This window comes from Myripristis murdjan, chromosome 3 (assembly GCF_902150065.1).
Source record: "Myripristis murdjan chromosome 3, fMyrMur1.1, whole genome shotgun sequence".
NCBI classification, from domain to species: domain Eukaryota; kingdom Metazoa; phylum Chordata; class Actinopteri; order Holocentriformes; family Holocentridae; genus Myripristis; species Myripristis murdjan.
Genome location: NC_043982.1, coordinates 17,116,374 through 17,140,462, shown reverse-complemented (window position 1 = coordinate 17,140,462; position 24,089 = coordinate 17,116,374). Strand labels below are relative to the sequence as shown.

Here is a 24,089-nt window from a genome sequence, read left to right as displayed (position 1 = left end):
CCCTTTATAGGAGTCATCTGGGTCAAAGAGGCAACAAACCTTAATTACTGACATATCGATAAAATCACTGTCTGGATGATGTGTCTGTAGTGTGAACTGCTTGTGAATGGGATAGTGAGAAGGAAACAGTGATGAGTGCTTACTTTCTCACAAGATAGAAAGATGATTATTGATAAAAACATAGCTTTGAAACATACTTACAGAGTCTGTTCACTTAGGGGACATCACACAGGAGAGGCACCATCTTCTCCCCAAATGACCGTGTGCCCTCAAGCAAGGCAGTAAAGCAAATGCACCGGTGGAGAGGCTGTTTGAAACTTTGAGATCAAGACCATGATTTTTATTTATTTATTTATTTATTTATCTTTCTCATGAGAACAGTCCTGAGGCCAGGGGAAGCCTCAATACACGTGGCACTGACATGAGACCTACACATGTACATCTTGGGAAAGACAAAGAAAAAAAAGAGAATTACAGTATGCTACTGAGAAACAGCATAAAACAAGGATGTTGATATGTTTAGGAGACCACATTACGGTAAGCTGTCAATTTGCTGTGGTATTAATAGGTCTGATGCAGAATGCATTTGTTTTTATTGCTATCTGCTGTGTCACTGGGATTATTGTGCAGACTCTAAAAATGTTACTTACATTGTACGCTATTAAATAAAATGAAATTATTCCTCCATTACAGTATTACTATTCCAATCAATATAGTTACAGGAATGATGGATTGGCTTGGCTTTGTATGATAATCAATAAGGCAAACATTTTTTTTCACTGCTGCTGCTGTGCTGCATGCTTTGCAAATGTACAGGCAAAATGCATCATTACACAACATAATACAGTAATTACAATTAGAAAACAAATGTAGATGATCATTCTACTATATCATAATGACGTTTAAAGAAAGAAAGAAAAAGTTCAGCAGGCCCGTTCAAGAATGGTGGTCTTCTTTAACACAGCATGGTCTAGAGACTGTGTCTGTTTTGTGCCTATGTTTGTGTTTGCATCTTATGTGTTCGCTCCCCCCGCCTCCTCTTGGGTCTGCAGGCTCAGCACACACTTTAATTGCTGACTAATCACACCAGGTTTAAAGAGCAATCTGTTACTAGTAATCTCTTTAATTTGTACCCCTTAAGATATTGGCATATTATTTGTGCACCGTCTTAGCTACTATATTCTGTTTTATTCTATGCTATTCTAATCTATTATGGACCCCCCCCCCCCCCCCCCCCCCCCCCCCCCCCCCACACACACACACACACACACACACACACACACACACACCCACACCCACACCCACACCCACACACACACAACTCCCACCTCCACAGTGTGTTTTTTTGTGCATAGGCTGCCTAGCAACACTTCCCAAGTCTCGCGTTGGACGCAGATATCACCGCTGCGTATTTTGAACTGCGCAGCGACGAGGGGTCTGTGGCGTTGTGTGAGGCAAACAAACCTCAACATGGCAGATGTTCTGACTCTTGATGATGACCCAAAGCAAGAGGAAACCACTGCACCCGTCAAGGCGGAAAACGAAGAATCGTCTATAGAAACCACTAATGGCGTGAAAATGTAACTCAAAATGTCATTTCATTGTCCTGTCGCGTCTGTGCAGCGGTTAGCTAACGTTAGCTAAGATGGAGTCCCGGGGAGCCAGCTAATGCCAGCTAAGAGGCCCCGTAATGTTAGAGTTGGGCCTAAATGCCCCGTGTGACAGATGCTAGTTAGTTAACACGTCGTTATAAGGCTGTTTTAGCTGCTGAGTCTCAAAATGATGCTCTAACTGAGCTCTTTGGCACCTTATAACGCCACTCGTGTGTTTGGTGCTAACTAGCTAATCCCAGTTGTGTTTTGCTAGGATAAATTGATAGCTAACGTTAGCTAACATCTACTTTACCTTAACTCACTGACAGATAAATCCAGAGACTTAGTAGTTGTATAGTCAAATGTGCCGGTTTCAGCTGACAGTGTGTGCCACCCTGGCTTTAACAGCTAACCCTCTGCTCTGTCTACAATAGTTTTACATGCATGTGCAATTTGAACCGAGTTAACCAGCGCTATAGCAACGTTATGCAACATGACGACCCAATGAATTGCCCCCGGAGTCTGACATGAATATTGACAATTATTTATTTATCATAGGTGATGCTCTGACTTAACGTACTGTTTAATGCGTTTTGTAGAGAAGCTGAAGAAGCCACCCAGGCCCCCAAAGAAAAGTCTGAACCTAAAGAGAAGTCGTCAGGGAGCAGAAGAGGAAACCGCTACCATCCCTACAAAGACAAACATGGTGGTGGGGGAGACAAGAAGGGTGCCCACAGGAACCGGGTGTTCATCAGCAATATCCCTTATGATATGAAATGGCAGGCAATTAAAGATCTAATGCGCGAGAAAGGTAATTTCTCTAGTGGTTAGGGTGTTGTTTTCCCCCCTCTCTGTCTCTTCAGCTGATCAGAAATTCTTGACCTCTCTTCCTTTGTTACCAGATGGATCATCCTGCTTATAGTTGTAGTCAGTAGATGTTTTATTTACCTTTCTTTGGATGTCCTTAGTGCAGATGGTAGGGAACCAGCATAGTGTGATATTAGCTTACTGGAGTTTTATTTAACTCTCTTGGTTGGACACTAATTTAGCTTGGACTGATATGATTGTGAGAAAAGGAAGATGAGCTTAGTCATTTTGTTACTTGTTTTATGGTATTGTCAGCTCCTAAATGTAACCTCAAACCAGTAGTAGTATTGACTGTTGTATGATTTTGTTGCATCTGTTGTAAGGTGATCTTTGATTGTATGAATGAAACCATTGTTTTGCTCTACCAGCAACTTATGGAGTCTTAAAAAGCCTTTTGAAAAGGTGAGAGGACAGCTTAAAAAACCTCAACTGCCATGAATGGAAACTTGTTGACCAACTGATCAATACTTAAGTCTTTTGAATTTCCCAGGTTGAATGTAGCTGTGTTTCTCTCTGGCCTTGGCCTGTGGGTGTCTCAGTCACTGCTCAGAAAGGCATGGTGTTGTCTGGTGGGATGTTGGTCTGGGCTGACTGTTGATCATTAATGGGACATCTCCATCTATAGCGGCATTGCCAAGGCCAACAGCGACGTGAAGACTTTGGTGACTTAAATCCCTTTGTTCTCTTGGTATTTTTCCTTTGTATGTCTCATGTAGTTGGTGAGGTTACATACGTGGAGCTCTTTAAGGATGCAGAAGGAAAGTCAAGGGTAAGTTATGGGGTCAACTTGCTGCACGAGGTTTTAAATACCCTCAGCAGTCTCTTTAACATCAAGTGCTCTTTTAGGTACTGATCCTCCTGGTCTAAGACATGTTACTGAACTGGAGCTAGGTTGTGTTTAGAGCCTGATAGATGGCTAATGATTGATATTCATTTGAAAGGGAGATGTCTTGTTGATTCTGGAAAAGTAGACTAATGAACTCATCTAAGAGTACACCTTTGTTTTGTTGTTGTAATTTCAATTGGTGTCAAAGTTTGTCTGTTTGGCCATTTTCTAAAGGGACATGTGGATTGTGTGATTTGTCTTATTGATTGACCCTGACTGTCTCAAAATCTGACATAATTCTGTTATATGGCACAACTCTTTCTTCAAAGGAACAAAACACTTGTTAAGAAACTGTTTGTTTTTTAGTTTTAACTATCAGACAGTAGAGAAAGCCATCACACACTGTTTGCTTTGTTATATGAATCTGTAAATGTATTTTAATTTTCTACCGTCAAGCTCAGTTTTAGTGCATAACATTCAAAGATAAACTACAATGCATAGGTGTGTTTGGGTGACATGTTGGTTATCTCAGACCTTTTTCTAACTGTATTGTCATGTTTTTGATTGCCAAAATTGTAAACTACAACACTCTTCCATTCTGGATGATATCAAAAATATTCACTATTTTTTCTTTCTCTCTCTTTTTTTTTGTAAGCTTAATTTTAAATACACTTGATTACAAACAAAAGCCTGCTTGCTTAAGTTGGCAGCCAAACATATGGCCAACATGCGATATAGAAAATACTAGAAGCATGTTGATATATGCAGTTTATAGTGTTCATGTGCTTTATTTGGATTGTAACTGTGTTTTGTTTACTCCCTCCACTCTGGACATGTGCATCCTGGACTTTGTGATGCTTCCTTGTTAGGGTTGTGGGTAAGACACTGTTATATTTTCTAATTTAGATTATTTATTAGTATTATTATTATTTTTTAAACCTTGCATAACCTAATCTGATGTCTCTGCTGTCCCTGCCCCTCCAGTGTGGTGGAGTTCAAAGATGAAGAGTTTGTGAAGAAGGCGATAGAAACTATGAACAAGCATGACTTGAGTGGAAGACCACTCAACATCAAGGAGGTAGGGACAATTTAATGCTGCATGCTTTAAAAAAAAATAAATAAATAAATAAAATAAGACAAGACAAGAAAATCAAGATTTTCAGTCACAATTATTTGTCTTGGTTTCGGAAAGCAAAATTAATTTTTAACTTTTACTCCAAATCTTTCATTTTTCAGTATATTTTCAAAGTAGCAGCAGCTAAGAACTGTTATTCACGTTCTGACTTATTTACACTCATCCATATTTACAAAATTGGAATAACTAACATCTGATTTTAAAATCAGTTTATCTCTAGATGACAGATGATGATCCACTTTTAGGAATTTAAATAATGTTTTCACATTCAACTTGACTCAATCTATACTTTTCCACTTTATTTGTATGTTTTCTTGAAGATTGTATGTTTGAAGTCCATGTAAGGTGTTTTTTCCCTTCAACTAGAGCTGCCTGCTTCTCCATTTTAACTTTCATCTTGGCCCCATGGGTGCATGATGTGCTTTGAAAGCTTATGATTGCTTATGTACAATGTAGAAATGTTTGATATATGTAACACACTGGGACTTTCAGTGCAATTAAAAATATAATATAATGTATTTGCTGTATTATCTTGTGTCAGAGATAGACTGATATCTGTTTCTCACACAAGGACCCTGATGGAGAGCATGCACGACGGGTGCTGCAGCGTATGGGAGGAATGCACCAGGGTGGTCGAGGGCAGGAAGGAGGGCCAGGTGGGATGAACCTGCCACCTTCTATTGCCAACAACCCTAACATCCCACCTGAGGTCATCAACTCACTGCAGGCTGGACGACTGGGCACCACGGTGTTTGTGGCTAATGTATGGACACAGCAATACACAGTCTCCAGATTCAGCTAAAAATTATTGCAACTGATGTTTATAAATAACAGTGTTGTTTTTCTGTTGTTTTGCAGCTGGATTTCAAAGTTGGCTGGAAGAAATTAAAGGAGGTGTTTAGCATGGCAGGTGTGGTGAAACGAGCTGATGTAAAGGAGGACAAGGATGGCAAGAGCAGAGGGATGGGAACGGTTACTTTTGAGCAGCCACTGGAGGCTGTGCAGGCTATATGTATCCTACAGAATGCTGTACTAAATCCAGAATGCATACATGTACACAGTGCTTCATAATTTTATTTGCAGTGTTTCAGAATTTTACATTGACCTTGACTCTGGACTCAGCCATGTTCAATGGACAGATGCTCTTTGACAGACAAATGCATGTCAAAATGGTGTGTTACTTTTGGGTGTAACTCCACTGAAGATGTACATAGCACAAATTTTTGTCAGTATTTTGTCAGTGATATTGTGTCATGTTTTATAGGATGAGAAATCGCTTCCACCTGATGATTTCCGTCAAGTAGAAAAAGCACCTCAGTTACCAAGTAAGTAAAAGCAGTCTGTTAAGTTGTTAATATCAAAATTCTACCTATTGGTTTCTAAGTATACAGACAAATTTGCAAGTTAACACAACTTGCTACACACTGACAAACAGTGAAAATGTTGTATTGTTATTAAGTGACTATTTATACTAGGGATGCAAACAATCGATTGTTGATTAATTATTGATAAGAATTAAATTGATTGTAATTTATTGAACATTCTGCGGCCCATTTGAACGGGGGTAGTAGTGCCCCGCCAGTTAACGCTAGGGCGCCTTTGTACTGAGTGCTGGATGTACTAGGACGCACACAAGAGAACAAAACAAACTTGAAGCAGTCAAAACAGAGTGTAGTGTGGGATCGTTTTAAGTTGATAAATGATGACAAAGATGCCAAATGCACGATATGTGTTTGTACCTTGAAGGCCCCATGCTGTGCACTTTTCCAGGGTTTTACTTTAACTGGATAATTGCATTTTTCATGCCATGGGGCCTTTAAAGTACAGCAACCCCACGACTTTGCTGAATTCCCACCTAAATACCTCACATTCAGCCATGCTGCAAGGAGCGAGTGGATCAGATTCACAGTCTACAGTCAGTGCAGTGGACGGAGGGTATGTGAGGGAAAATCGCCGCTTATCAGTTAATTGATAATCGATCAATAAGTTGAATCAACTGTCGATTAATGAATTAATTGATAATATGTATCCCCAATTTATACCTCTAAATGATGACCAGTGAAGCTACAATCAGATGAATTCTGCACTGAATACCTCTTGATTAGCAGAGTATATTATTGCATCTCAGGTGCAATAGGTGCAACATACATTAGCTCATAAAAGAATGATTTTTCTGTAATAATAATTAAGTCAGTGAATTGAGTACAGTGCTAACACAGTCATGGTCAGGGTTCATTATCCACTGCGGGCAAATGGTATGTTAATGAAATCTGTCATTTTGCACTGGTATTAGGAATGCCCAGCTGTATTGTTGGAGCACAGTGTTAATTAACAATATCGTGACCTGCTATTTTTTCCCTACCTGTAGGGTAGCAGGTGGTCTTTGGGTACATTGCTGCTGATATTGTCTGTCATCCTGTACACTGTTGTACATACAGTACAGTTTTACTAAACTAACCAACTATTTGAAACAGTCTTCCAGGGTGGCAGTGAGAAAAGAAATTGTCATTGTCTCTGTGGTAATAGGAAGTAGTGTATTTCAGAAGGTTGGACAAATCAGATAATGGTTCAGTTAATCTGTTCCTATGTTCCCTTAATCTTGGGCCTGTTCTGACCAGTAACCCTGCACTAACACAGGCAGTGAGTTTGTTGTTGTAAGCAACTGTTGGTCATTCATTTCAGATTGAGCCAGGGGACATGGACAGAGAGACAGTGAAGGGGCGGCTGATGACAAGATCTGAGCAACGCAGAAAAGTTGAAATCTGTTCAAACTTTATGCAAATATAAAGAGATGTAGCAATGGCCAATCGGAGGGTTGATGGGTTCACCACATACTCTTCCATGTTAGAAATGTCCACAGCCTTTTGTTCCTTCCAAAATCAGTTACATCCCCCATAAGTGACAGTGAAATCTGGCCTCAGCTATAAAGAGTGTGAGCCTGGTTGCTGCATCAATGTGAGTTTAACAATGTTGGGAAAGCAGAGGTTTGCTGTGCCACAAATTGTTGGTCCTGAAAAAGAGTGAATCAGTTTAGCAATATCACTTTTTTGTGCATGCTGGCTTTTCCCAAAGATGTACGTCTGCACACTAAGAAACAGCTACAGCCTAAATCTTGAATGTGCATGCCAGAGGTGATGCTATGTGGGGAGGACATGCTAGTTTATAAAATGATCACCCGTTGTTGGGAAGTCATCATTAATACTTGTGAAATCTGATTGAATTTTGATAGAGAGAGAGCAAATATCAAGCAGTATGCCTAGTGGCTAGAACTGAATAGATGTTGTGACAGAAAATCAGGTAACACGTTTAAATGTTACCTTACTCTGATTACTCAAAATCCTTTTTACATGTACTCATGGCAGAGAGTACTGGTCAGCCAGCTTCTCATGATGATTTCCCTGATGGGGGCAACAAAATCTGTTCTGTTCCCTTATATTTCCATCTAGGTTTCATCTTAACTCGATTTCTCTTAAAGCTTGTGTAAGTAACTTTTTCCTTCACAATTTTGTCAAATCACCATTATATACAGAGGGTCCAAGCCAAACTAAAAGCAGTGAGGAAAAAAATTTGTTCTTCCAGACTACGCCTGGGGCTGTAATCTCATATGTTAAGATCTGTGCAATGCCAATCAAACAACCAATCACCTTGAGGAAGCGTTGCTGCCTAAGTCCAATCATGTTTTGTGTACACACACATGCACTGCCACTCAGGAGTGGCTCATGAATTCCTGCCCCTCTATTACATTGGCACTGGAGCCACACATGAGTGTGCATGAGGGTTGGAGGGGCATGGGAAGGTACTGAATCTCAGATGGGGGCTGTTTGAGAGGGGTTAAAGTTTTTGACAAAATTCCTTCCACCCTACAAGGTTACCTACACAAGCTTTAATCCCTTTCCCCATTTATGGAAACTCACTGTCTTGTTTACATGGCATTTGAGAAATCAGATACCTGCTTGTATGTGACAAATATTCTGAATACTAAAGTTTGTGTAAACATAGTGAATAAAAGTTTGTAACCATAAATGTTAAATATATTAAATGTTAAATATAGTCAAATATATTCAAATACTATGGTCTAGCGGAATGTTATGGACAATCTGGTCTCACCACATGCCAGTCATATATGCTTTGCTGTTTAATTCATATTTTATTTGGGCATAAATGCAACAATCTACACATTCCTTTTGTCCGTGTGTTTGTGTGTAGGGGGTCTAGGAGGTGTTGGCATGGGACTAGGACCAGGAGGACAGCCTATTAATGCCAATCGTCTGAGTGGAGGAGGAGGTGGCATGGGCTCTATGGGGCCTGGAGGTCAGTCGGGAAACACCCCCACATACTACACTGCATCACATGCTGCATTACAAGCTTATCTTACTTAAGATACAAATGGTAGTGTTCATGAAGAGCTGAGGGGCCTTTACAATGACACTTAACGGGAGGATTTGTACAAATTTGAGTGGTTTTGTATCACTTTTGAAATGCTTCATTTTGATTTGTAGATTTTTTTAGGGATTAATTTGATTGTTTACACATCACTCAAAATGAGTTACAACAGTCACTGAATCAGGGACAGCAGCACAAGATGGTCATCAACAACTTTGAACCGCATTCTTTGTACACCAGCAAACAAACATCCTCAGTTAATGTGTAAACCAGTCAACCATCAGCTCTTGGCAGCCATAGATACTGGGCTCATCCAGGAATCCCGTGGCAGTCTGAAAGTGGGTTACAGAGATAAGAAAGGTTGCTAAAAATGGAAGTACTGGGCTTTACACTGCTGTGTAAAGCCCAGTACACTCTTCCGAAAGCTCCTGTGTCTTGTCTTTTATCATTTTATTATGTGGCTATCCATAGATGTGCACCCAGTGACACAGCTTGAACATTCTCAGTAACTCAGAGGTGGATCAGGATTTGACTCTGGGGACACCCTCAGCTTGGGACTATGTAATCTGAACCTTGACCAGAACTACACTTGTATCCTTCTTGTCCCTCTAGTATACAGCCTGGGATAGCACTTGCTGAAATGCCCTCAGAAAAACATTTCAACAATGTGTCCTCATGTTTCAAGTCTCCATAGCTGTACAAGTCAAACCCATGAAATGTTTGGCTCCTGTAGGGTTTGACTACACAAGTATTACTGCAACAATCTTTGAGGAAGTGTAGCTTTTGAGACTGTTTAAAAGTTCAGATTCCATACATATGGTGCAGAAAATTGTTTCTTTTCCAAATTTGGTTTTAATATCATCATTAATGTATTGTGGGGAGAGAGACAAGAACCTCACACACTATCCTAAGAAGTCAAAGTAACTCTGTAAGCAGTCATTGGACCACTAGTGGTATTTTGTAATTAGCTAGTGCTTCGATGTCGGATCTTATGCTAGGCCTAGCTTGCATAGCATTCCATGAGTTTAACTCATCGGGCTGATCTGTCTGCAATATAAAATGTCTCAAACCACTTAAGGAATTGTGCTTGAGGCACTTAATGGACAGGTCAGAGATGTTGATATTCCCGTCCACATGACACTATAAAAGTTCATTCAAGTTCATTCAAAGTTGAGTACTGTAGCAGGTGCTTCTGTTTGTATGTGGCAACACCTGCTTATAAATGAATACATTGAGCAACTAAATTTAGGTCACTGTCCAGTTTTAATATGGTAATATTAAGATGGTGATGTTTTGATGTGTAAATACTAAAATCTGACTTGAGAGATTATGACCTGACTGACGCTCTGGTTCTCTCCCTTAGGTATGGATGTTCCAGGATATGGAGGAATGAATAGACTTGGAGGAGGTAAGATCTTTATTACCTTTCATTTATCATTTCCCATTCTTTCCTTTCTATAGAGGGAAAGGAAAGAGCACTGGAAAAACTTTGTGTTACCTTTGATAGGTATGAGTGGTGGAGGGGGCTTTGGGAGCATGGATAGCATGGGCAACATGGGTGGCTTTGGAGGGAGAGACATGGCACCCGTTGGAAGAATGGGAGGTAAGGCAGCAAGTTCGGTCTTGGCGTGCAGAGATGCGGTTCAGTGTTGTGCTCTGACATTGAGATGCGCCTCTGGTCCCCTTCAGAAAACTTTATGTGTAATTGCGTTTTTGTCTTTGTGTTTAGACATGTACCGGTCAGGGATGGGTGGAATGGATCGGGACTTTGGCCGTGGTGACATACCAATGAATCGAGGATTTGGAGACTCATTTGGAGGAATGGGTATGTACAGTGACACTTGAAACAGCCGTGAAGTTTTCCCATACTGAACCAGCAAACATAGCCAGTTCTTTCTGCTGAGAATTGTTTGTTATATATGTGCTCTTCTGGTATTGTATGTAATCTAACCAAATGTACACTGGGTTGGATTCTCTCTTTAGGAGGAGGTGGAACCTTTGGAGGAGGCATGGGTAGTGCTGGCATGGGGCACATGGGGACTGGATTAGGTACTTCAAAAATTCCATCTTTAATTTTATTCTCTCCAATCAAATCTGTATCTCAGCTCCTCAGTTTACCTTTGCCTAAAAGGGTAATTGACAAGCTACAGTTAAATCTCTAATAGTACTACCAGTCTCTTATTCAAGTTGAGTTTTTGTCTGTAGCCCTATATCACAAGCAGGACCTCACAGAGAGCAAGCCTAATCTAACTAATCAACAATCAGTCACAAAGCTTGAGTGGAGCCTAGCAGGCTACCATTGTCTTAGTTGGTGAAGACAAGGAAAAATTCCCAAGAAAAACCTTTTGATTGGGGGAAAAAAGGAAGAAACCGTAGCCATTTTGACAATGGATTCATCACCAGCTGCTACCTTAACTTATCTTAATGTGTAATCTACATCACATCAAACCCTGTCTTTTCCGTACCTAAATCGTGTGCTAAATTATTAGTATGATACTTGATGTGTAATTTCCTCAATCATATCACCACCACCGCCCCATAGTGCATTTTGTGGTGTTGCGCAAATCACTTGAGAAGTTATGTGGCTTTTTGTGGCATGCCATGCCCCCCTTTGACTGAATGACCTGAGAAGTTAATGAGGTCTTCTGTGGCCAGTGACACACCTGGTCAAAGTTTCGTAATGTGCGAATCCATTCAGAAGTTATGAGCAAAGACTGGGAAGAGTGAGGTGGTCGACTTAGGGCTACTTCTTTCAGCATTTCTGAAAAAAATAGGACCACTTGGCCCAGCTCATCCCCAGCACTTTATTGGGTTTGATATATTTTATCCTTTACCAATAAAACTCCACAAGGTTAATTGTTTTAATCGGCACATTTGAAATAATATCATGTCAGCAATTTTGCGGTGTTTTTACTCAAACTGTCATGCATGAATGTAGAGGATGTCTTACACTTGCTTTATAAACAATGTGGTTGCACATGTTGGACTTATGTGCCTAAACTTGCACATTGACGGAATATCAATAAAGACAGTGTTTTTAGATGCACTTACAACTTAATTTCACTCTGTGGTAGTCAAGAGCTAAGCACAAGAGGTGTAACCTGACACGTGCCAACCTTACTGAAATTATATGTGATTATTCATATGTTATATGAAAAGTGAAAAATGTTATGGTTGCTATGATCTTTAAAATACTGGCCTCTTTAAATGAGTGGTCAGCCTAAACAGCAATTTTGAGTGTGTGTTTGTGTGTGCCCATTGCAGGTGGCGGGATGGGAAATATGGCCATGGACCGCATGGGCTCCAGCTTTGACCGTATGGGCATGGCAGGAATGGAGATGAATCGAGGCTTCGGAGGCTACGGAGGCGGGGGAGGTGGCCACATGGGTGGAGGCATGTCTGACCGAGGCTCTGGGTCCAAGGGAGGCTGTCAAATCTTTGTGCGAAATGTAAGTGCAGTAAGTTTACATACATTGGTCAGGCTAGAACCTAAGATAGGAGATTTTTCTACTACTCTGGTAAGAAACAGTCGAAGAAAACTGGACACTTTGTCACTTCTGAGACAGCCCCAGCTGATTTAGTATGTGCTTCAGCAGATTTATACATTTTCTCTTTGCAGTGAACTCAAGTTAATTGAGGTCTTGTTAGGACAGAACTCATTTTCTTACCATGCATTAGATTAAAATGTAAATGGTAATGATACTGTAAATGATGAACTGATTCTGTAATTGGTTTCAGATAAATTAACTGGAGTTCTAATTAACAGTTGGATTTCAAAGCTGAGATTATTTTCCTACTCTTCCTCTTAGTCCTACTCTTTTAATGATCAATTTGTGTATGCTTTATTGATGTTGTCATCTCACATTTGTTGTATGTTGTGCTGTTTTTTCATAGTGGCATGTTAATGCTGACAAATGTGCTGTATGAAGTTACCATGTTTGTGTTGCAGCTGTCCTATGATCTTACTTGGCAAAAGCTCAAAGAAAAGTTCAGTCACTGCGGTATGTCTTTTGCACACTACGGAACTAATCTTTACAGCTGATGCATTTGAAGAACTCAAACATTAACTTAATTCTCTCTGACATTGACACATGGTTCATAGACGAACAAGGTTGCCAATATCTCCGTTTTTTCATTTATCTACTCTGTGAAACATTGTGGTGTCAGCATTTGAAAGATTCATTCCTGTCTTTGTGTACTGCAGGCCAGGTAATGTTTGCAGAGATCAAGATGGAGAACGGGAAGTCAAAGGGCTGTGGGACAGTGAGATTTGACTCTCCAGAGAGTGCTGAGCAGGCTTGTAGGATGATGAACGGAACCAAGATCAACGGCCGAGAGGTGGACGTCCGTATAGATCGTAACGCCTAGAATTTTAGTAGGAGTCACCTAACACGTTCACATTCAACCCTCTTGCCAATGAGTTTTTGTTTTGTTTTAAAAACACAATTATTCCATATCTCCATGTGTCCACTGTTTCACAAACCTTTGTTCATGTATTAAAACTTGTTTTTTTCCCCTTGATCTTGTTTTGTAAACCCTTTTTATTGTGGGGGAGTTTATTTGAACGAATAAACTTTTTTAATTTTTAAACCTGGTGGTTGTAAAATCTGCTGAGATAAAAGTGTTGAAGTTGTTCATCAGTGTGTGTGTGTGTGTGTGTGTGTGTGTGTGTGTGTGTGTGTGTGTGTTTAACCTGAGGTGTAGTTTTATAATCACCTCTCATTGCACTATGTAAAATGACCTCTTGCAGTTTGACAACAGTTTAGCAGGAAAACAAGTGAAAATTGAATGAACATAAATGTATCAGGTTATCCAACCCATCCAGGTCCATGAATTTCCATAGCTCTGCGATCATTGGTAATTTTAACCTTTTGTTCAAGTGAAGGCTTGCCGTATTTGGTTTAAGTGGCACAATTTCAGTGTTGAGTAATAAAATGAGTAAATGTCAATTTAAGATTTGCACGGTTAGGTGAAAACAACATTGATTTAAAAACTTGAGTCTTTGTTTTTACCAGTTCAGCTATAGGAGATAAGTGGAAAGTTTTAGATTTTTACTTTTTATGGCCCCGTCCACCTTCTTGCCTCAGCGCACTAAGAGTCTCTCTGCTCATAAAAGCTTATCAGAATCACTTGGATGATGCCTCTTTTGTGTTGGCTCACCCACCCACATGGGATAAAAAAAACAAGGCTACATGAGATCAACTGGTACCTTTTTATTTCCTGAGTTTGATTGGTCAGTTCTGGGTTCATTTGCACTCAGTAGTCACCCATTTTCCATTCCTTCTACAACTCCTTTGAATGCACATGCTGCCATTTTTGTTGGATTTCAAAAACATTTGAAAATATAAAGGGCCTTGAGTGAGGCTGAAAATACTTGACGAGAGTCCTCATTTTTGTGATAAATAAAAAGTCCTGGTCTGGATCTTGACAGTCTCACACAAGAGAAAGATCTTTGGCATTTTTTCCTCTTGTATTATATTGTGAATTAAGATCATCCTCTTCAAGATGACAGCACACTTCTTCCAGGGTGTTTTAATGTTTTCAGTTGATAAGTGGCTGACCATCCCTCCTTCTCAAGACAAGAAGATTCTTATGAGGTTTGATGTTTTTTTGTGATGGGCTGGTAGTCGCACTAGCCTTTTAAAGGCCTCAGTCACTACACAGTCTTATGGGGTTATTCCCAATAATCCCCAGCTCATACAGGATGGACAGGGTGGCAAAGAGGATGTAGCAAATAAGTGTAACTATTCCCAACTTCCAGTCCAATTTCCATCCATTCACATGAACAGCTATGAAAAGGAGGATGATGGAAAGGAGGAGTGTGGAGGATATGAATACCAGTCCAGTGCTGTTGACCTCGACAGGATTGGTGGTGTCCACGAAGGCAGTCTTAATGAACCAAGGCAGGCCCAGACACAGCATGTCAAACACATTGGAGCCCACAATGTTGGACATGGCCATATCAGCTTTCCCTGATGGACAGACAACCGTTAGTGTACAAACTGTAATTAAGACATGTCATTAACACATGGTTAGAACTGGCTTGTCAGGTTAGTTACAGGCTGGAATTTCCTACATGACTAGCAATAATCTGAGCAGGCAAAGTAAATGAGCATGTAAATCTGCATTAAGTGCCTCTGAATAAGACAGATGGGTTAAGACAATGGCTCAGTGCCCACTGGTAGAGGACTAATGTACTGGCCTGCATCCTGATGTGAATGTTGTGAAGATCAATGTGCCACTCATAAAGAGGAAACCTGCTCCACCAACCTACCACAGATGAATAAGGATTACAAAAATCCCCAAATAATGTGTGTTATCTCTAGCTAGTACTTCACTGAGTGTCCATGACCAGCAGCTGTGCTGTTCACACTGAAGGCTCTTGTGCTCAACTTCCCTCAGAGGTCTTGGACTGCACAGCCTGAGGCTTGGAGACCCCTGGCAGTCTGAGGCTGCGGGGCACTGGCCCATCTGGCCCTGTCTTGGGCCAGCCTTGTGTGGCACATGCCAAAACTATGCATCTTGTATACACTCAGTGGCCACTTTATCAGGTCCTCCTGTGCAATCAAATGCACTTCAATGCAACAGCTCTGTCATAAATTCTATCTTTTGATAAAGTTTAGAGTGTTTGTTTTTTGCTGACATTGTGGGGAATGTGTAAATTTAATTATATGTTTATTATTGAGGTTGTAATTTGCAGAGGCCTTGTACTGGACTACATTATATTGTGAGGTGTTTCTATTTTTTGTCCACCCTATTTACATACATGAGGGGGACACAATATTTGAAACACCTGTCAATAAAATGCAGTCCAGTACAACAGCAGCACTATGAGCTCAATGCCAAACATAGAATTAAATGGACACCTCTATTACTGTGAGAAAAAGAAAAGCTGAGCTGATTATAGGCATCATGAAAGTAAACTTAATGGCAGAACAGTTGGATTGTATTAGATTGTGCAGGTGGACCTAATCAAGTGGCCTAATCAAGTGTATACTCAGTGGTGGTGGTGGTAGTTTCTTTGCTGTGGTGGCACATCACTACTAACTGAGCACAGAGGGAGGAAACACTGAATATCAAACTGAAAATGACATTTCTGAAATTGTTTGTTGGCTTGTCACCAACTGCCCTAACCAGGACTTCCTGTTTTGAACTGCAGCTGACAAAACAGATTGGTGTTACCTTCTCTGGCCACCATCACGCTGGCCACAGTGTCGGGTATACTGGTTCCAGCAGCCAGCAGAGTCAGTCCCATCACTGTATCAGGGATTCCAAAGGTCTCTCCTGTATACACATACATTGCAGATACAAACAACTGATATTGATCTGTGCCTAGACTGATAGGGTCATTAATAAATTGCTGTTTACCAATTAACACTGTCAGTATTTTTTCTAAGACAAGGACTTAGCTACTACCCTATTATTTTAACCAACCAGAATCCCGCCTGCACTGCCTGTGCACTGCACGTTTTCTCTGAAGCCCTATTCAGACATTGCTGGTGTTACTGCAGACCGGGGCTGCAGGGAGGTGTACTCAAACACAAAGGTTACTGTTGGTTATTCTCTCCCATAGCCGCTGGGACTTAGTGTAGTGGTACCTGCACTCTTAAGACTGACTCTCCTTGTTTTTCCATGTGAGCATTTTTGACGACTATGGGATAATAATCTCATTATGCTTCAGTAGGTCTACCTCCGTCACATGATGAAGCTCATAGTCTGATCCTAGGTCAGTTTATGGCTTCCGTCTCTGGTGCAGATGAGGAGGAAATCTGTCTCTGGACCAGTGCCTGTGGGCTGTTCTTTATATCCACCCACGGCTCACATGACTGTACTGCCTTGAAGGTGTAGCAGGCCCTAATCCTACTGTGGCTACAATCTGCACATGGCCCACTGAAGCACGTTACACACACACACACACACACACACACACATACACCAACTCTCCAGGACAATGGCATCTCAGGAATTAGCCAGCAGACTGACATGTGATTCTGCTCTGCAAATTGGACATTTTTCTCACAAGTTTCAAACACTCATAATCTCCAAAGATTGTATGACCTGTTGATCTACAGGGTAACTTGCACCTGAAGTTAACAGTATTCACAATAAAAAGAGAAATGTTAAATCCTATTTTCTGCATTGTTTTTTTTTTTTTTTTTAGGGAAGTTAAATTTGTAGCACAAATAAAGGACACACACTGATTTAACACAGGCAAAGGTCTTAACTGAAACATTTTTTTTTTTTACCAACTACTGTGACCATCCACACCAGGACATAAGTGAAAGCAGAGATCCAGACAGCTGACATGAAGAAGGTTATCATGAACCACTGCTTCCAGAACTTTCTCCTGCAGTCAGGGATGGTCAGGAAAAGCAGGACAATGACTGGCAGAGAGAGCACCCAGAGGATCCGTTTCAGGTCATTCTCCGGCACGGCAAACACACTTTTAGTCTCTAGAACACAAGCAGACAAACAGGTTGTTTGTGTGCCCCTATCACTTCATTAACAATTTGGCAACAAAACTGAAAAACTATGACTCAGTAGTCCTAAGCTCAATAGCTCTACAGGCATGGTAAACATTAGGCCTACTGACTTTTCCACAAACTGCGTGCAAAGTCTTTCTGCTGCTACATTGCACAATCTTTATGGTAAAAGCCCCTATCATTTATTCATGTGCATTTAATTCTTGTTTGTGTTTAAATAAAAAAAAAAAAAAAAAAAAAACCTAAATTCTGATTTTTTTTTTTTTTTAAGCCTTAAACTGAACTTATCATTAAGAGTCATAAAGGCCACACAAGCAAGCATTGTATTCCCAGATGGAAATATTCTTAAATGCTGGAAAGCTGAGTGAAATAGTGTTGCATACCCACTAAGGTATGAGGTGCCATCTACCTTCAGGGATCTCATTGAGGCCGTGCAGGCTGAGGGAGAGGTGCGAGTATCCTGAGTCATCCTGGAAGATGCCACTGTCAGTTCTGGAGCGCCCGTGGACTCTCAGGCTGGTGTCATCGCTCCAGCCCATCAGAGGCTGCGTCTCTGTCCGCTCCCCGGTCCCTTTACCCAGACAGGTGCAGCAAGGGCTCAGCTTCCTCAGGACAAACTCGCTGATGCGCAGATCGAAACAAAGAACCACGATGTAGACACCGTACACCAGCAACAGACAGGCAGCATCATACCTGCAAGGCGGACAACGATCAACAAGCAATGTGTGCATGAAATAGTTTTTTTTTACAAAGAGGATTGTTTTAATAAGTGGCTAATAAGTTTTTTTTTTTTTTTTAACTAACTGTTCTTGTGTCCCTTAATGATGCTGCTAATCTTTATTCATGGCTCTAAACTGTTTTACCCATGCTCATAAGGCCCATTGCATCATATGTTATATGTTATATCAAATGTGCTATGTAAACAAAATCAGATTTTTTGATCTTACAGTAAAATATATAATTCAATATTTTACAAATGACACTGTTATCATAATAAAAATTAAAAAGTCAACACAATTCAACAAAGATAAAACACTGTGTTCTTGTTCAATGCTCAAAGAAATGGGAATCACATGCACTCAAAAATTTTCCATAAACACTGTCAGTACGGAAATATTTGTGTGTGCCGTTGGAATATGATTTATGAGCCAAATATTGCACTGAGTCATAGCTCTGTACTAAGTGTGTTTTGTTTACAGTGTTATATATTTTCTGTTCCCAGATTCAAGAGATGCAATTAAAAGCTATATCCGCTTTCAATAGCTGGCTTCAAAGTAACGTTGGAGAAGGAGGTCATGTCAGCATATCCCCTTGTGCAACCAGTGCGCTCACACACACACACACACACACACACACTCACTCACTTACCAGTACACTCTGTTATCAGAGATAATGGCAATAACAGCAGCAACACTGATTCCATATGCCAGGCAATCCCTGAACAGGGGCCAACAGGTGAGACGGCCCACCTGAGTAAACAAAGAACGAAAATATTTTTATGGTTTACAGCTCCTACAGTACAGCACACACAACAATTCTTCCGTTTTGACCCACTAAATGTGGCACTGTTACGTGGATGTTACTGTTAGTTGGGTAATCTTTCTCTGAATGCAGTGTGTGTGTAGTACCACAGAGGTCAAGAGTCCACATGCAGCACAGATTCCTAGGAGGTTGTAGACCGCTGATCCCACTATGGTGCTAACCCCAATGTCTCCTTTTGTCACAAACACACCTAAAACACACAGCACATCTGAGCTCTGATGACTGCTACAGTTATACTGGTCATGATTAAGACGATGAAAACAAATCAAAAAATCAAAGTTGAAATCAAATTTGTCAGTCTATTTGTGATCTTGAGTGAGGGTGAACTCAAAGTTAAGCATCCCCATCTGGCTGGGATGGAGACAGTGACAGTGATGGTGATGCTGGTGCCATCATTCATCACTATTGCTCATTGTTTCTAATATACTAATGCATGCTTACCTAGAAAGGCTGTGACCAGTTCAGGTGCAGAGCTGCCAGCTGCCATAAAAGTAGCTCCGGCTACATCCTGAGACAGTCCCAGACCTGAGTGAGACATAAGAAACACATCAACCAAGAATAAGTGACAACAGAGGTGCAGTTTATCAGCTGACTAGTGAACCAGGGACAGAAATTCATACATCCTCTCCCTTAGTAAGAGTGGAAACTTGGAAAAGATCCTTCTCTGGTGGTGAAAGTAAAATCCGTCACTAAGGCATGCAGCTGAATTAAAACTCCTCGATCGTTTACAACTGAATGTAGTAATATATAGTATAGTAATTAAAAACGTACAAACAACACATCTGCAGTGTATGGGTCATTTAGCCAAAGGGGTTGGTGGTACATTTATAGTTGATAAATCCAGCTGAAAAAAGCAGGACATTTGCTTTGAAATTCTTTTGAGATATAGAAAAAGTTAAATAAAATGCTATTGTTTAGAAACTGTAATAAAGCAGCATAACCTGTGCATACCTCAGCATATTATTCATAAATGAATAAACAAACGTGGTAATAATCCTATGATGAATTTTAGGAGGGTACTGCACAAATATACGACCAACATTTTAAGTCCTTAAATTATAAAAGGGCTATATGCATAAGTTTGCACACTGACGTCACAACCCAACCCGTGTACGCGGAAGGCAGACGCACACACACGCAGCCCTGGTGATCCAAGAATGCATGAAGCTACTTACGCTCACTGATAACTTCCAGGGATGGCAGAAAGTAATCATCACAAACGATAGCAACAGCCAAAAGCATGTAGAAAATGAGCATAAAATAAATGACGATTCCTCCATCCTTCCTCTCCTGCACTGTAAAAAAGCCTTCAGGGAACTCGGAGGACTGTGGCGAGACGCATTCTGTCTCATTCTCTGAAACAGCAGGGACACAGCTGATAAGTGGCAAAATCTGTCAGCTAGAATAACCAGCCTGTTGCTAAAGCACAACATCAGCGTTGTTTGAACTCGGTATGGTAATTACACGGTGTTTCATGCCAATAAGACATGAGGATTAGTCAAGAAAACACTGTCACAGTTGCTATGGCACAATTGATTATTCACACTTTGTAGCAGCATAATACCCTGACAAGAATGAACCATAATAACATATAGGCCTATATGTATTTAGAGTGATAAAATACGCAAGGGTAGTATACACAGTTTCACGGCACAACACTAAGAATAAATACATAATCCCTGTAGCAATGTTATAGGATATTTAGGGAAAAAAATATTATATGGTCACTGCAGACCTATGAGCATCACAGACTATTACAGCTAGATTTATTAGGGTGATCTTACCAAGAGCCCGACGTACTCTGGATGAGTGTGTTTCCTGTACTGCTTTTGCAGTGAATGATACAAGATGAACTGTGCAATACAAAAATAGCACCAACCCTAGAAAATAAGGTACAAAATCCTTTCTCTTCTTTTTGTGCAAGACTGCAACCTCACTCATGGCCATTTGAGTCAAAATATTGAATCAGGAGCTATTCCAAGGAATCATGGGACTGTTTCTATGCTGTAACAAGCCTGGCAAACATTAAGTGTTGGTTTAATAAGCTCCTTGTAAACGCTGCATCTACCACTACACTACGACTACAAGCTGCACGGAAAGAGATTACAGGGGGGGAGAAGGCATCTTTTAAGGTCTGCTCCGCCGAGAATGGGGGATCACGAGTTGCACTCATTCCAGTCGACTTGAACCGACTCCAGCCTGGGGTGCATTCAGGGATGCAGAGCATGATCAGCCCACATGAGCACAATTCAACAAAGTATTTCACTTGTGGGAATTTCGTCCCTTTGCTATTGTCACAAATCTGTTTGACAAGACTTCACATTATGCAGTTTAAGTAGAAGGCTTTATAAAGGATGGGATACGAAAAGCAGTAATTTATGTTTTTCTGAACATGTGGCTTATTGTTTTGTTCCCTGATGATGGTCACCAACTGTAGGAGGTCACAGTTCAGTTTCTATCATTTTTCCTCCTAGACTGATGGTTGCAGGCCCAGATAGCCCAGATAAAGCTGAAGAAATATATAGCCTTTGAAATAAAAATGACCACTCTGTACAGACATTAGAGCAAAATTTCTTATTACAATCTTAGATAATTACGGTGTTTTTAAAATAATGCCATAGACTTTAAAGTACTCTAAAGCACGATAAGGTCACTGAAGATTCACTTTACCACCACACCCACAAAAGCCTCGGGATACTAGTCTACGTTTTGCGTTGGGTGTAAGAGGGGGTCAACATGGGATTTGTTTGGACATGCCCCAGAAGTTGTCCCACACCAGGCTCAACAAGAAGGACAACACCTTGCACCCCAACTAAACATGCGCTCATGAGGAGTAGGACACAGTTTCGACAGGAAAAAGAAGTCCTCCGGGTGAAAGGTAAGACTGTAAATTAAATATATTTTTTTTTCTTTAACATACGTTAGTTTTCGTTTTTTTAAAAAAAAAAAAATATCACATTAATATCCGTGATCTACAGATTATGTGGCAGTCCACTCGGTTGCAAATCCATAGTGACCTTCTTCTATTGCGGTAATTTACACTAATATTCCTATGATGTTCTTGTAATATACATACATATATATATATATATATATATATATATATATATATATATATATATATAATTTCATTTTCATTTAATTTTTTATAATTTGTGGTGGTATTTGTGCACTAGTGCTGTCAATTAGGTCGAGTTGACCTGATTTGGAGGAGGCAATATGACTGTGAAATAGTAAATTAAATACGGTTTGGTAAGGATTGCTCAATTAATTAATTAATTAATTAAGTAATTAATTAATTATGCAGAAGGACCATCTTTTCCCCAGTCCATTTGGTTCATGAGGCCAAAAGTAGCTTAACACCTCTGGTTGTATTCAGTGACTTAGTTGGATTGTCAAGTCAGAGAAATACTTGGGTAAATGGCGCCCCTCTGTGGTGTCATTAGGTCTTTTAAGGTAACGCATAAGCTTATAAATATTACTGTGGATATATGTAATATATAGGCTAGTAAAGTGAGTTTGTTTTACGTCAATGGCCCTGTTTGTCAGGCATCATTATCGATCAGGTGTAGTTATATTTCCTACAGGCTGTACTTTGGCTTGTACTTTTTTTTTTTTTTTTTTTATTATTATTATTATTATTGTCATGGTGTTTTTATGTTCCTGGTTCCTGGTCAGCACTGTTTATCTGCTGTGGTTTGATTTTATGTCTTTATGAAGCCGAGCGCAGCAAAGTGTTTGACCAAGCCCTTCCTCAGCCAGCAGATGTCAGTGTGTGCGCACGGCTCGATGAGACGGCCTGTAGGAGGGATGTGGACGTCAAAGGCTGTTTAAAAGGAGTGAACATGTGCGACTTAAAATTTAATAAACAGTAGGCCTGTAAAGTAATAGGCCACATTGGTATGGTAAGACCAAAGAAATGTGGCCTATAATTATTTTTAAGAACCGCTAGGTTTCACATTTTCTTTACATGTTGTGTAGCCTAATAATCAATGGTGGAAACAGTACTCCTTTAAGAGGAAGTACACTGACCTTACTAATATTTTACTTAAAGTGGAAGCAGGTGTAAAAATCTGCTTAATTGCAATGGAAGTAGTAGTAGCTTGCTCAGAGTTTTTTTTTTTTTTTTTTTCATAAAAAGAATATTGTTACATTTAATCTTTCCAGTCCTAAAGGTGGACATTACACACAAAGCACAAAGTAAAGGTAGTTTTTTTTTCTTCTTTGCTGACTGACTTTTCACTGTGAATGTCTCCACACTGTCAGTTTACAATAATGCAGTTTCTGATGCCTTATTAATAGGCTGCAAAATTTTTAGTTTGTAAAAGATGTGAAATAAAATGTAATGAATTATAATACATCAGCAAAGCCATACAGAAGTAAAATAAATGACTTATGCAAAAAGTACACATAAACTGTTCAAATACTGCAGTGTGAGTCTCTGTGTAATTAGTTCCACCCTTGAGGACTATGTGAGTGGTGTTTAAGGACTGAAGCTGCACCATTTTCTCTGTAATCACAAACTGTGGACTGCAGTCACCTTAGGTAAATTTCTCACTCTAGATTGTGGCTTATTTACAGACACAGGTACACAAAGATAAATTATATAAGCCTAACACCATATTACAAAGAGGCTTGTGTACTCTCTCTCTCTCTCTCTCTCTCTCTCTCTCTCTCTCTCTCTCTCTTTTTCTTTCTTTCTCTGGTGTGTGTGTGTATGTCTGTCTGTCTGTTTTGAAAAGTACAATGGAAACTTCTCCATATCAGTTGTCGTTGGTATCCTGTGTGTGTGTGTGTGTGTGTGTGTGTGTGTGTGTGTGTGTGTGTGTGCGCTTTCACTAGTGTGCAAGAAGATACTGTGGCAAGTTGGTAATATCTTGTTCCATCTCTGTTGTTGTGGGTTGGCTAGCTGTGTGCAAGAAGCCGTTCTCTGTGTACCCAGGAGTATCCAAACACAGCAAAAACCTTCAGTATTTTAAAATGTGATTTACTCTAATGGTGGATTCAAGGAAAGGATTTAAAATATGTGTGCCTTTAGAAGCAAAATGCATTCTGCACACCAAATACAAAATACTGCATTTTGCCTTATGGAGTGACTCAACAGTCAGCAAGATGGATCACTGACATATTTTCCCTGTGACAGCCTGTCTTTCTTAACATATGATCTCAGCCAGTAAGAGGAGGAAGCAGAAACAAGTTCAACTAGCAGAACTGGTTGAGTTCCTTCCCTCATCATGACACATGGAAAAGTCAACAGCCTA

At 40.2% G+C, this 24,089-nt stretch overlaps 2 protein-coding genes across 2 annotated transcripts; one reads left to right on the top strand and one right to left on the bottom strand.

Annotated features, from left to right (window-relative positions):
* Window positions 1–1,384: 1,384 nt before the first annotated feature.
* myef2 (myelin expression factor 2) lies at window positions 1,385–13,393 on the top strand. The gene is made up of 17 exons (XM_030080294.1): window positions 1,385–1,580; window positions 2,192–2,403; window positions 3,176–3,228; window positions 4,155–4,162; window positions 4,270–4,363; window positions 4,992–5,183; window positions 5,279–5,432; window positions 5,543–5,592; window positions 5,685–5,745; window positions 8,627–8,731; window positions 10,167–10,212; window positions 10,309–10,406; window positions 10,533–10,628; window positions 10,787–10,852; window positions 12,068–12,252; window positions 12,753–12,804; window positions 13,008–13,393. Exons 1-17 carry the CDS (start codon window positions 1,471–1,473, stop codon window positions 13,169–13,171), a joined length of 1,746 nt encoding a protein of 581 aa, XP_029936154.1. The 5' UTR covers window positions 1,385–1,470; the 3' UTR covers window positions 13,172–13,393.
* Window positions 13,394–14,001: 608 nt separating this feature from the next.
* On the bottom strand, window positions 14,002–20,910 carry slc24a5 (solute carrier family 24 member 5). The gene is made up of 9 exons (XM_030080306.1): window positions 20,613–20,910; window positions 20,004–20,183; window positions 19,270–19,353; window positions 18,915–19,018; window positions 18,655–18,755; window positions 17,696–17,979; window positions 17,050–17,256; window positions 15,986–16,087; window positions 14,002–14,775 (listed from the first exon to the last, which is right to left on the bottom strand). The coding sequence occupies exons 1-9, from the start codon at window positions 20,773–20,775 to the stop codon at window positions 14,453–14,455; spliced, it is 1,548 nt and encodes a 515-aa protein (XP_029936166.1). The 5' UTR covers window positions 20,776–20,910; the 3' UTR covers window positions 14,002–14,452.
* Between the last annotated feature and the right edge of the window lie 3,179 nt (window positions 20,911–24,089).

What these genes read in the sequence shown, in the direction of transcription:
- slc24a5 (XM_030080306.1), bottom strand. Translation starts at nt 20,775, where the DNA reads ATGGCCATGAGTGAGGTTGCAGTCTTGCACAAAAAGAAGAGAAAGGAT. An exon ending in ACTGGTCACAGCCTTTCTAG is followed by an intron (nt 19,019 to 19,269) that starts GTAAGCATGCAT and finishes TGTGTGTTTTAG; the next exon opens with GTGTGTTTGTGACAAAAGGA. An exon ending in GTGGATGGTCACAGTAGTTG is followed by an intron (nt 16,088 to 17,049) that starts GTAAAAAAAAAA and finishes ATGTGTATACAG; the next exon opens with GAGAGACCTTTGGAATCCCT.
- myef2 (XM_030080294.1), top strand. Translation starts at nt 1,471, where the DNA reads ATGGCAGATGTTCTGACTCTTGATGATGACCCAAAGCAAGAGGAAACC. An exon ending in GACCACTCAACATCAAGGAG is followed by an intron (nt 4,364 to 4,991) that starts GTAGGGACAATT and finishes TTCTCACACAAG; the next exon opens with GACCCTGATGGAGAGCATGC. An exon ending in GCACATGGGGACTGGATTAG is followed by an intron (nt 10,853 to 12,067) that starts GTACTTCAAAAA and finishes TGCCCATTGCAG; the next exon opens with GTGGCGGGATGGGAAATATG.